General features: G+C 43.4%; 1 protein-coding gene across 8 annotated transcripts in view; it reads left to right on the top strand.

The window, feature by feature from the left end:
• The window catches only part of DLG3 (discs large MAGUK scaffold protein 3), a 62,260-nt gene that overhangs the window by 9,856 nt on the left and 38,750 nt on the right, over nt 1-13,654 (top strand). Inside the window, exon 1 of one of the 8 annotated variants that reach the window (XM_055266835.2) lies at nt 282-584. The exons of 6 other annotated variants lie outside the window; for them this stretch is intronic. In XM_055266835.2, coding sequence (XP_055122810.1) covers nt 365-584 — 220 coding nt within the window. In that variant the 5' untranslated portion in view covers nt 282-364. Of the gene's footprint in view, nt 1-281; nt 585-13,654 lie in introns of those variants that run through there. One more of the 8 variants, XM_063634644.1, reaches the window with a different exon arrangement.

A 13,654-nucleotide genomic window follows, 5' to 3' on the forward strand; every position in this document is an offset into this window, starting at 1 on the left:
TAGAAGGACCTCAGCTAGAAGAGATCCGACCTCTTAAGAGATCTTGGGCCAAACCTCTGACCCCCACTCCCCTTCCATCATCATGATGACCGTGAAAGACCCATAAACGCGCTGAAAAGGTGATACTATGCCCTTGGGATAGGCCAGCTGGAGTCGACTCCCTCCCCTCCGGGGGGCCTTCTTTGTATTCTCAGTGAGCAGTCCTTGGCTGGGGCGAATGGGCGGGGCTGGTCATGCAAATAAAGGCGTTTGATTGGCTGGGGCCAACCGAGGCCCAGGTGCCGAGGTGAGCCGCGGGAAGGCGCGCCCTAGCCTGCGGGCCAGTGAAGTGGCCATTGGCCGGCTGAGGGCGGCCTCCAGCCGCATGCCCCGCCCCCGACCCAGGAGGAGGGCGGCGGGCGCCCCTCCTTCCCCCCATCGCGCGCCTCAGGCGTCTCCTCCTCCTCCTCCCTCCTTCCCCCTCCTCTCTCCTCCCCTCCTCCCGCGCGCCCCGCTTTGTGTCCGTGGTCTCCCGCGCGGGACGGAGGGACTGGCCGGAGCTGGCGCTTTCTCAGCACTAGATCTGGACTCCGACCTGGCGCCAGGTGAGGTGGGGCGGACGGGGGTCAGGCCCCCTCGCAGTCCCCCCTAACCTCTCTACGGCTCTGTTCTCAGCCTCTTTCCCAACACTGCGTCCCCCAACTCTGCCCTCTCCCCCGAATGCCTTCGTTGCGTGCCCCCAGCCTCCTTCTGAGACCCTCCTCAGGGCCCCTCGGAGAGCCGCGCGGGGCTCAGCGCCCACTCACCCTACACTGGGCCCAGTCTGGCCTTCACCTCTTGGCCATCACCTCTCCCCCACAGCGAGCTGTGCCCACTTCTCGCCCCAGGGCCTCTGTCCTGTCTCAGCCCCCTTCCTGCTGGCTGCTGCGCCCCCAAGCAGCTCCCTAATCCCTTGCCCTAGAGGAATTTTCTAAATCTTCCCCTCCCCCGACACCCATTTCTCCACTCAACCTGGCCACCTCTGAGAACAGCCGCGACCGGCTTGGTATTCTGCCCCCTCCCTTTTGTTTGCAAGGGATTCGTACCATTCCCGACTTCTTTCGCCTCCTCCTCCCCTTTTGTCCCCTAGGGCTGCAGCGCCTGGGCTCCTGGGACACCTAGGCCCTGTGGGCCGGTTACTAAGGTGGAAGGGACCGACCTCTCCCTGGCAGGTGCTCTATTTCCGCGATGAGAGGGGGAGAGGCTGGGAGCCCTATCGCCAAGCCGAGAGGGATGGAAAGAGCCTACCTTTGTCCTTTCCGTTCCCCTCCCCCCATGCTCCTTCAGTGCCTCAAGATCCTGAAGGGAAAGAAGAGAGAGCCTGCAACCTTTTCCACGAGGCTCTTCTGATCGAGGACAGAAGTGTAGGGAGGTAACTCACAGGAGAGAGAGCTTGTTGGTCTGAGGTAATGAGAGAGAGGGATGCAAATGGACACTTTGAGTCATTTCTCTCCTTGTTTGGTTTTCAGCTTACTGATGAGGAACGCACCTTAGGGATATATTTTTTTTTATGATTTATGTGTGTGCTGTTCGCTTTCCAGTACAGAGCTAACCGTCTGATTTTTATTAGCAACTAATATTTATGCATTTCATGCCCACAACTTAGACAACACAGGTTCTGCAAAGGAAATGGTTTTTCTTGCGTATTTGTGTGTATATTGTAGGAGAAATTGATGTTTCTTTCGGTTTTGCTCTCTGATGTTGGGCACATGGAAACAATACTGTGAATTGTGTGTGGTGGGGGTATGCTGGATACTAGTGACTACATATTTCTATGACTTGTTAGGGGAATGCAACTGGCTTGCGTAAAAAGCTGCAAGTTGTCCAGGGTAAGGGGATTCCTGCAGTGTTTATTGCTCTCTGAGCATATTTCTGAGAGTTTATAATGTAGGTTGAGGTGCTGTTTTATGCTAGTTCTTTCTACTACTTGCCAAATAAGGCCTTTCTTCTCTTAGGATTTAGGTGAACCACTGTTGTTAAGGCTCTGCCACCCCAATCAATCTTACTTCCTCCTTTGGTTTGGTAAATCCAGCAAGTCCCCAACATGCAAAGGCTTTTTTTTTTCCCCTTTGAAAACAGGTCCCTGGAGACTGGTCTAGAGGGACTGTCAAGCATTCTGTGTTGGGCTCTAAATTTTCTTTGGTAAAGGGCTAGTTTTTAAAAATAAGGACTCCATGTTGATCAATTTATAAATAAGTGTGGTTCTTCAGAGGATTGCATCACGGTGGGTATTTACAAAATGAATAATCCAAATACATGTATGTTGGTTGGCAAGAGACTTTGCATGTGATTGGCCAAGTAAGTGTTCATTACTTGAATTTTTTTCTTCACGTGAATGTGAGAGCTGGAAAGGATCAAGTGGTCCAATTCCTCATTGTGCATACTGAAACAATGACAAGAGAGCCAAGATATAACTTGTCTAAGAAGGGAAAGTTGCTGAAGGTCAGCATCAGAGGGTCAGCAAATCAGCTTAATCCTGAGGTCTACCAGTTGGGACAGACCATGCTTGTGAACACCTGAGGGACCTAACAACTAGTTAAAAGTGGAGGAGCAACAGGAAGGAGACTGGGGAATTAACAGAGGAGAGACTAGGAAGAGTGTAAGGGAAAGAAAGATGGATGTGGAGGGGAAGGTTAGAGTGATCTCCATGGTGGCCTCTGAGGCACCTTTGCCAAACCAGTGCAGCCTTTACCTAGATAGCCTTTAGCATGAGAGATTTAAAAAATAGGTTTGACTAATAGAACAATCAGAGTAAGACAATTTGTCTCCTTTTTAAAATGGTGTTATTGAGAGATAAGTCATTTACCATACAGTTCCCTCATTTAGATATATATTTCAGTGACTTTTAGGTATAGTTGTGCCTCCATCACCACAGTACGTTTTAGAACTTTTTTTTTTTGAGACAGAGTCTCGCTCTGTCACCCAGGCTGGAGTGCAGTGGCGTGATCTCGGCTCACTGCAAGCTCTGCCTCTTGGGTTCAAGCGATTCTCCTGCCTCAGCCTCCCCAGTAGCTGGGACTACAGGCGCCCGCCACCACGCCCGGCTAATTTTTTGTATTTTTAGTAGAGATGGGGTTTCACCGTGTTAGCCAGGATGGTCTCGATCTCCTGACCTTGTGATCTGCCTGCCTCGGCCTCCCAAAGTGCTGGGATTACAGGGGCGAGCCACTGTGCCCGGCCTAGAACTTTGTGTGTGTGTGTGTGTGTGTGTGTGTGTGAGTGTGTGTGAGACAGTGTCAGGCTCTGTTGCCCAGGCTGGAGTGCAGTAGCACGATCTCGGCTCACTGCATCCCTCCGCCCCTCAAGCTCAAACCATCCTCCCACCTCAGCCTCCTGAGTAGCTGGGACTATAGGTGTGCGCCACTACGCCTGGCTAATTTTTGTGTTTTTTGTAGAGATGGGGCCTGGCTAATTTTTGTATTTTCTGTAGAGATGGGGTTTCACCATGTTGCCCAGGCTGGTCTTGAACTCCTGGGCTCAAGCATTCTTCCTGCCTTGGCCTCCCAAAGTGCTGGGATTACAGGTGTGAGCCACCATGCCCAGCCTAATTTTTGTATTTTTAGTAGAGATGGGGGTTTGCCATGTTGCCTAGGCTGGTCTTGAACTCCTGAGCTCAAGCAGTCTACCCACCTTGGCCTCCCAAAGTGCTGGGATCACTGCTCCCGGCCTAGAACATTTTCCTTACCCCTCTTCTTTTAATACATAAAAGATGTGCAAGCATTAGAAAGATGATGGGTTTAGGACAATTGCTTCCTAATGTTCCTCCCCTGGATACTTAGAGGCTGGTGGCAACTTGAGAATGCTCTGTGAGATTCTTTTTTTATTTGTTAATTTATTTGTAGAAACAGGGTCTCACTATGTTGCCCAGGCTGGCCTCGAACTCCTGGCCCAAGTGATCCTCCCACCTCGACCTCCCAAAGCACTGGGATTACAGGCGTGAGCCATAATACCCAGCCAAGATTCTTTCAAATACCTGGTTTGCTTAATGTGGGTTTAACCCATAATGAAGTATAGGAACTGTGTCTTTCTATTTGAACTTTGTATTGTGCCTAGCATGGGTCCTTTACAGGTGTTTTTATGACGAGGCTTTGGAAAATATTAAAATAGAAATAGAAATGCTAAATGATAAGATACAGTGAGAGATGCTATTTAATGGTTTCACTCCTGATTGCTCCAAACGGTTATGGACACAGCAATCCTACCTATTAGCTAAAAATAGCATGATGTTCTTGGACGTGTATAATACTGCTTAAAATTCAATTGAAAATTTAAACAACTGGCTCTTGGCAAAGGCTCTCTTAAAATCTATTCTAAAACGAAAAATATTTTTCTGTGACTTGTGGAATTGTCCCACCAAGGGAAGGATGGGTTATGTGTTAGAACATTTTGAGATCTCCTACATTTTCCCCATAGTGACTTTATGTCAGCCTCTGTTTATAAACTGATCTAGTATTTTTCTTGAAAGCCCTTTTGTTTTTAGAGTAGAAACTGATCTCAAAAACAGGAGGTGAGCCAGAAATTGGTCATTAAGGTAGCTTAACTAGGAAATGATCCTTTATGACCAGTCTTTTCGGGAATGTAAATCCAGGCAGGCTGGCAGTACAAGGAGTGAGGGAGAATGAGAGTATTTCTGTAAGTTATTTTAAGGTGCTGAATAAGCATACTTTTACCATGGAAACACCTTTGGGTAAGGCCTGGAAGAGTTAGAAATCAGTGGTGATAATAACTTGAAAGCATAAAAGGGATATTTTCCCCATAACATTTAAGTAACCATTCTATCTCCCCCTTTTTGAGAATGAAGGATGTAAACGTAACTGCTATCCTATCAGCATTGAAAGCACAAAGGTGAGAGTATACCAAGGCAGAGAATCAAAGTTCTGAAATTCCTGTTGCCATCTTAAAAGAAGGCAAGGTAAGGAAGAAAGAAAATGATTTCCTATCAGCAGCATTTGTACACTGTGAACAATTTGAAGGCAGCTAGTATTACATTTATCTTTGTGTCCCCAGCGTCTAGTATGGAGCCTGGCAAATAGTTTGTTGAATTATTATCTCTGTTTCAGATACTTTTATAAGCATTAATCTTCAGAATATCCCTGTGGATTAGGTGGCATTATCTCCGTTTTACAAATAAGGAAAGTGAGGGTCAGAGTGGTTGAGTAACTTGCTCAGGGTCACATAGTCTGTAAGGGACAGAATAAAAGTTTGAGTACAGATTTCTGGAGAACTTCTTTGAGTCCAGGGCTTTTGTCACTAGGCCACAACTATCTCCCTACCCAGATATATCTGGCTACAGCAGAAGATATCACTCTGAGACTCTTCAAGTGCCAGAAGCTGTCAACAAATGGAGTATAAATGAACTCCCAGGCTGGGCGCGGTGGCTCACACCTGTAATCCCAATACTTTTGGAGGCCAAGGTGGGTGGATCACGAGGTCAAGAGATCGAGACCATCCTGGCCAACATGGTGAAACTCCATCTCTACTAAAAATACAAAAATTAGCTGGGCGTGGTGGCGTGCGCCTGTAGTCCCAGCTACTCAGGAGCCTGAGGCAGGAGAATCGCTTGAACCCGGGAGGTGGAGGTTGCAGTGAGCTGAGATCGTGCCACTACACTCCAGCCTGGTGACAGAGCCGAGACTCCGTCTCAAAAAAAAAAAACAAAAAACTCCCAAATCTCAGCTTTTTAGTCTTGATGACCATAAACTCCTGCGCCAAAGGAAGAAGTAACTTGAGGGTAGATGGCCTGCTGGGAAGCCTGAGGGAGATCCCTTTTCCTGCAGAAGGAAAGTGGATTTAGGAAGACTACCAGGGAATGATACTGTTGGGGGAACCCCAGGAGGAGCCAAAAGATGGGAGTTGGTTTTCCTGACTTAATAGTAAATGTGTGCAGGCTTAAGGATATTAATGGAATAAGCAAGCATTTTTTAATTCTTCAAGTGAAATGGAGTTGTATTTGTCATTCATTTTTTATGACCTTACGATTCACTCATTTAAGAGTATACTTAAGCAGTTTTTAGAATGTTCACACAGTTGTGCAACCATCACCACAATTGATTTTAGAATTTTAATCACCCCTGTATGCTTTAGCTGTCACCCTTCATCTCCCCATCCCCCTCATGTCTAAGCAACAACTAATCTATTATACTTTTTGTCTCTATGGATTTGCCCAATGTGGACATTGCATATAACTAGATTCATATAATATATGACTGGCTTCTCTCACTTAGCATAATATTGTCAAGGTTCATCTGTGTTGTACATGTATCAATACTTCATTCCTTTTTATAGCTGAATAATATGTCATTATATGGATATACCACATTTTGTTTATTGGTTGATGGACATTTGGGTTGTTTCCACTTTTTTGCTATTATGAATAATGCTCTGTGAACATCTGTGTGCAAGTTTTTGCATGGACACGTTTATATTTCTCTTGAGTATATATACCTATCAGTGGAACTGCTGGATCATATGACAACTCTGACCTTTGGTGGAATGGCCAGGCTGCTTTCCACATTTAGGCTGCAACATTTTACATTCCCACCAGTAGTGTGTAAGGGTTCCAATTTCTCCACATCATCCCCAACACTTGTTATTGTCAGTCTTTTTGATTCTAGCCATCCTGGTAGGTGTGAAGTGGTATCTAATTGTGGTTTTGATTTGAATTTTCCCCCATGGCTAATGTTGCGCATTTTTCATGTGCTTATTGTTTGCTATTCACTTTTGTTTTGCTTGGTCCCCTGATTGATTCTCTTGATTCTCTCTCTGTTTCCAAATTGACTTGAGACCAGAGCAAGTCAACTATGTTATTAGGCAACTAGAAAGAACCAGGAAGATAACTACTTCTCACTCTGACTGCTTTGTGTGCTGGAGGGGTTTAAGGCTTTGGGTGTAGATAATTTTAGCTTAGGAATGCTGATCTGATAAAAATGATAGGGCCCCACCCCCCTTTTTTTGAGACAGAGTCTCACTCTGTCACCCAGGCTGGAGTGCAATGGCGCAATCTCAGCTCGCTGCAACCTCCGCCTCCCGGGTTCAAGGGATTCTCCTCCCTCGGCCTCCCAAGTAGCTGGGATTACAGTCACCCACCATCATGCCCGGCTAATTTTTGTATTTTTGTAGAGACGAGGTTTCACCATGTTGGCCAGGCTGGTCTTGAACTCCTGACCTCAGGTGATCCGCCTGCCTTGGCCTCCCAAAGTGCTGGAATTATAGGCATGAGCCACCATGCCCAGCCAGGGGCCTACCTTTTTAACAAAAAATTGCTGATTGAGATATAATTCACATGCTACAATGCACTCATTTAAAGGGTACAACAATTTTTAGAATTTTTAGAGTTGCGCAACTGTCATCACAATCAATTTTAGAACATATCACCCCCAAAAGAAGCCCTGACCCCATTAGCATTCACTCCTCATCCCCCCTCCGCCCCCCACCCCCCAGCCCTAGGCAACTACCAATCTACTTTCTGTTTTCATAAAGTTGCCTCTTCTGGCCAGTTCATATAAATGAAATCATGCAATATGTGGCCTTTTGTGTTTGGCTTTTTTCACTTAGCATAATGTTTTCAAGATTCATGTGTGTTATAGCATATATCAGTACTTAATTCCTCTTTCTTTCTTTCTTTCTTTCTTTCTTTCTTTCTTTCTTCTTTCTTTCTTTCTTTCCTTTTTTTTTTTTTTGAGACAGAGCCTCACTCTGTCGCCCAGGCTGGAGTGCAATGGTGTGATCTCGGCTCACTGCAACTTCTGCCTCCCAGGTTCAAGTGATTCTCCTGCCTCAGCCTCCTGAGTAGCTGTGACTACAAATGTGCACCACCATGCCTAGCTATTTTTTGTATTTTTGGTAGCAATGGGGTTTCGCCATGTTAGCCAGGCTGGTCTCAAACTCCTGACCTCAGGTGATCACCCACCTCGGCCTCCCAGCCTCCCAAAGTGCTGGGATTACAGGCGCGAGCCACCGTACCCAGCCACTTGATTACTTTTTATGGCTGAACAATATTTCATCCTATGGTTATGCCACATTTTGTCTATCCATTCTTGAGTCGATGGACATTTGGGTTGTTTCCACCTCTTGACTATTGTGAATACTGCTGCTATGAACATTAATATACAAGTTTTTGTGTGAACATGTTTTCAGTTCTCTTAGGTGATATATACTTAGGAGTAGAATTGCTAGGTCATAGGTAACTTAGTGTTTAGCATTTTTGAGGAACTGTCTGGCTTTTTTTAAAAGTAGCTACACCCTTTTAGGCCCAGCCCTGTTCTATATACTTAGAAAAGAAAAAAGATTAAGTTTTCTTTTCAATTTTACCCCCTGGAGCTGAACTTCATATGTGTGTGTTTGTTTTGGGCTTTTCTTTATTCTATGTAACCCAAGGACATGGTGCTAGATTTAGTAAAGCACTCTGAATTTAGCTGGTCAGGTGCTTTCTCGTCTTTGTTAGATGGTTTGAGGCAAAATCCTAGGAGCTTTGGTGTCTGTAAAACATCAGTTCTTCCTGATAGGGTAGAATGATTAGAATAACAGTAATGAGAATGAGTTATTTATTTTATTTTATTTTTTCGAGACGGAGTTTCACTCTTGTTGCCCAGTCTGGAGTGCAATGGCGCAATCTCAGCTCACTGCAACCTCTGCCTCCTGGGTTCAAGTGATTGTCCTGCCTCAGCCTTCCAAGTAGCTGGGATTACAGGCATGCACCACCACGCCGAGCTAATTTTTTATATCTAGTAGAGATGAGGTTTCATCATGTTGGCCAGGCTGGTCTCGAACTCCTGACCTCAGGTGATCCACCCGCCTCGGCCTCCCAAAGTGCTGGGATTACAGGCTTGAGCCACTGTGCCAAGCCTGAGAATGAGTTATTTCTTACTTAACTGTAGCTTTTTAGGATTTCTTTTTTGTTTAATATGTTGCTTGTTGAAATCTTGACTCTGATATTGACACTGTTACTTTGTTTAAAGCTTTAGTCTTATATTGCACAATAGGGTAATTGTTTTTTGTAAAATATATCGATTTTGCTCCTTTTATGTAAGAATGTATATATGTATGAAATCTATATATATATAAAATCTTGGCAGAGGAGCCAAGGCCCTGGGTTCTGACTTAAAGTAGCTGAATGATCTTGACTAGTCAGCCTTCCTCTTAGGGACTCAGTGTTTTGATCTATAAAATGAGGAGACTGTGCAAAATGGTCACTAATGTCTAACTCAAATTCTGTGTCAGATAAGTGGTAGTGAGTTGTGAATGCAATTTACAAGTTCCTATTTGTACCTGGACTCTTTTTTATCATTTAAATTAGGGATGGGGTCTTGCTGTGTTGCCCAGGCTGGTCTTGAACTCTTGGACTCAAGTGATCCACCCACCTTGGCCTCCCAAAGTGCTGGAATTATAAGCATGAGCCACTGCAGTCAGCCCCTTTTTTAATTTTAATTTTAATTTTATTTTTTTTTATAGAGACAAGGTCTTACTATGTTGCCCAGGCTGGTCTTGAACTCCTGGGCTCAAGGAGTCCTTCCACCTCAGCTTCCCAAAGTGCTAAGGTTACAGGTACTGCACCCAGCATAGACTTTTATTTCCTTCCTTCCTTCCTTCCTTCCTTCCTTCCTTCCTTCCTTCCTTCCTTTTTTCTTTTTCCTTTCCTTTCCCTTTCCCTTTCCTTTCTCTTTTCTTTTGTCTTGCTTTGTCACCCAGGCTGGAGTGCAATGGTGTGATCATGGCTCACTGTAGCCTCAAATTTCCTGAACTCAAGTGATCCTCCCACCTCAGCCTGCCAAGTAGCTGGGACTACAGGTGCATGCTACCACACTCTGCTAATTTTTGTATTTTTTGTAGAGACTGGGTTTTGCCATGTTGCTCAGGCTGGTCTTGAACTCCTGAGCTCAAGTGATTCCCTCACCTCTGTGTCCAACAGTGCTGGGATTACAGGCTTTGAGCCACCACCCCCGGCCAAGACTCACAGAGTCTTGAGCTAGTAACAGTCTTGCTTTTATGAGGGTTTTGTCTTCACCTCTTGAAATGGACTTTTGTTTATTTTTTGCTGAATTTAGGTATCTTTAAAAAAGCAGGCCGGGCGTGGTGGCTCATGCCTGTAATTCCAGCACTTTGGGAGGCCGAGAAGGGTGAATCACTTGAGCCCAGGAATTCGAGACCGGCCTGGCCAAAATGGTGAAACCCCATCTCTACTAAAAATACAAAAATTAGCCAGGCTTGCTGGTACACCCCTGTAATCTCAGCTACTCAGGAGGTTGAGGCAGGAGAATCTCTTGAATCTGGGAGGCGGAGGTTGCAGTGGGCCGAGATGGCACCACTGTGCTAAAAAAGCAAAGGCCCTAGAGATTTTATGATTTTTCTACTTGATGAAATTAAGTGATAAAAAATTTGACTAGAAAATTAACATATTTCGTATAAATATGTACATTAGGGGCCTAAGTAGACGTCCTTTGGATTTTCAAAAAGGAGAGAATTATGCAAATTTCGGGTTAAATTCCAGGGTAGATTAAGAGTTGTTTTGTAAATATTCAGAAAAAGAAGTGGTGAGCACTAGGAACTGGTATTGGTTCACCAAGGACAAAAAAGTCTTGTCAGCCTGATCAAATTTTCTTGATGGACGGGGTTACTGGGCTGTAGATTAGGGAAATATGGTAGATGTACTGTATCTAGATTTCTGCAAGGCATTCACAAAACTTCTTTGGTCTACTTTTGGATAAGATAGCTGGGTGATAATAGTGATAATATGTTTAACTGGACTTGTCTGGAACTGGTTGAATGAATAGTCCCAGAGGAAAATGATTAATGAAGCCAAGAGCAGTGTGGAGAGAAGTTTCTAGTGCATGTGTGTCCTGGCTTTGTCCTTGAGCCTATCCTGTTCTGTCTACTTTCCCATTCTCTTCAAATTATATTTTTCTCCTGCATTTAAAAGTATATTACATTTAGATTTGTGGAAAATTGGAAATACAGAAAAATACAAAGTAAAGTAAATTGAAATCATCTGTAAAATTATATCCAGAGATAACCACTGTTGTATGTGTATATTTCTGTGTATTTCCCTCTAAACTTTTATATATTTATATTACATATATCATATAATATGTTTGTATCTATCTGTTTTAAGAATGAGATGATTGGCTTTAAGCAGTTTTATGTTCTTCCCATTAACTTATGAACATTTTCCTAGCTCACCATATATTTTTTGAAAAAATGGTTTTTAATAGTTAAATAATATTTCATCATGTGTGTGCCATAATTCGTATAACCATTCCCCTGTTGGTGAATATTTAGATTATTTCCAATGTTTTGATATTACACGAAACATTCTGATTGATATCCTTGTATACAGTTTTTTTGTGAATCTCTGATTATGTTCTGAATAGATTTTTTTAAGGTGGAATTATTGGATCAAAGGGTATGAACATGCTTAAGGTTTTTGATGTATTTGGCCAAATTAGCTTCCATTTCCACTGACAGTATAAGAATGTCTATTTCAAGATCCTCACTAACGTGGAGTATTATTTTTTAAGACAATTTCTGCAAATTTGATAGGTTAAAAATGTTATTCTTTAATTTGTATTTTAATTTGTATTTCTTTTGTTAATAATAGAGTTGAACATTTGTGTGCAAGTGTTTCTTGGTCATTTGTGTGTGTGTGTGTGTGTGTGTGTGTGTGTATGTGTATTGCCTGTTCATACCCTTTCCCCACTTTCCTATTGGGGTGTGTTCATCAATTCTTATTGACATATAAAAGCCTTAATATGGTTAGAATATTAATTCTTTGTCATATATATTGCAAAGACTTCTCCCAGTTTATAGTTTGCTTTCTTTTTTTTTTTTTTTTTTTTTTTTGTGATTGAGTCTTGCTCTGTTGCCCAGGCTGGAGTGCAGTGGTGCGATCTCAGCTCACTGCAACCTTCGCTTCCCAGGTTCAAGTGATTCTCCTGCCTCAGCCTCCCGAGTAGCTGGGACTACAGGCATGTGCCACTACACTCGGCTGATTTTTGTATTTTTTAGTAGAGAGGAGGTTTCACCATGTTGGCCAGGCTGGCCTCGAACTCCTGGCCTCAAGTGATCTATCCACTTCAGCTTCCCAAAGTGCTGGGATTACAGGTGTGAGCCACTGCGCCCAGCCTGTTTTTAAATTTTATCTTGATGTACAGATGTTTCATATGTTTTTATGTGGTCAAATCTATTAATGTTTTGTATATTTTGCCTGTGCCCAGAGGTTTAGAAGGGCCTTCCCTACCCGAGGGCAAATAAATACCATCCGAGTTTTATTCTAGTTATTTAATATTTTTGTTTTTGTATTTGTTATTTTGTTAGAGACAGGTTCTGGCTTTGTCACCCAGGCTGGAGTGCAGTGGCACAATCATAGATCACTGCAACCTTAAACTCCTAGGCTCATGTGATCCTCCTGCCTCAGCTTCCCAAGTAGCTGGGACCACAGGCACATGCTACCAAGCATGGCTAATTTTTGTGGTTTTTTGTAGAGATGGGGTCTCACTGTGTTGCCCAGGCTGGTCTCTCAAATTCCTGGCCTCAAGTGATCTTCCTGCCTTGGCCTCTCAAATCACTGGGATTACAGCCAAGAGTCACTGTGCCTGGCCTGTTTTTGCATTTAAAATCTTAACTTCCCTGGAGTTGATTTGTGATGTAAGTAGGGTACTAACTTAATTTCTTCCAAATGTTAATGAATTACCTCAGTACCATTTGTTGGATAATCCATCATTTCTCTGCATTTTTGAAGTACCACCTTTATTATAAATAAAATTCTTTTATACACACAGACACGATTTAGACTTTAATATTTTACTCTGGGATTATCAGTTACTGAAAAATGACCATAGGTGTTTTGACAACTTAGATGAGAAGAGTATTTCTCCAGGTCCCATTTTCTGAGTTTCTTCCACAGAAACTTGACTTAAAGGAGATTCAGTTGAGTTTGTGATCCTGTGGGTGTGACAACTGTGAAGAACATTTGAATCAAGACTCTCCATTGACCTGGTAAAACATAGAAATTGGTTACATTAACTCCAGTTGTCAAACTTCATCATAAAATGTGTGTGTTTTAGTTATTGTGTTATAGTATCTCTGTTAAGTGGAAAAGATTCTTCTTAACAAATGTACCCACCACCTGGAGAACAGGGAAAAGGTACAAATCTGTCTTTATTCTCATGTTTTTTGGATGAGGTATTTTGTCTTGGTGGTCTTTATGCATACTTTGGCTTATGGGTTGCAAGAACCAAAGACTCTATTAATCTTTCATTTGAATATGCTATATGAAATTGCTTTAAGATATAGAGAAGGCCCTATTGAGGCTTTTACCCTATCTGCTGGGTGATCCAGAATAGGTGAGAAGGCAAGATCCTGTGAATACCTTTTCTTAGTTTGATGTGAGATCAAGGCATTTTTCATTCCAGTCATTTTAGACTAGGTAGATGTTTTTTTTGTTTGTTTGTTTCGTTTTTGTTTATGAGATGGAGTCTCACTCTGTCGCCCAGGCTGGAGTGCAGCGGCGCGATCTCGGCTCACCACAACTTCTGCCTCCTGAGTTCAAGCGATTCTTGTGCCTCAGCCTCCTGAGTAGCTGGGATTACAGGTGCCCGCCACCATGCCCAACTAATTTTTGTATTTTTCGTAGAGATGGGTT

The sequence above is a fragment of the Symphalangus syndactylus genome, chromosome X (genome assembly GCF_028878055.3).
Source record: "Symphalangus syndactylus isolate Jambi chromosome X, NHGRI_mSymSyn1-v2.1_pri, whole genome shotgun sequence".
Lineage (NCBI taxonomy): Eukaryota > Metazoa > Chordata > Mammalia > Primates > Hylobatidae > Symphalangus > Symphalangus syndactylus.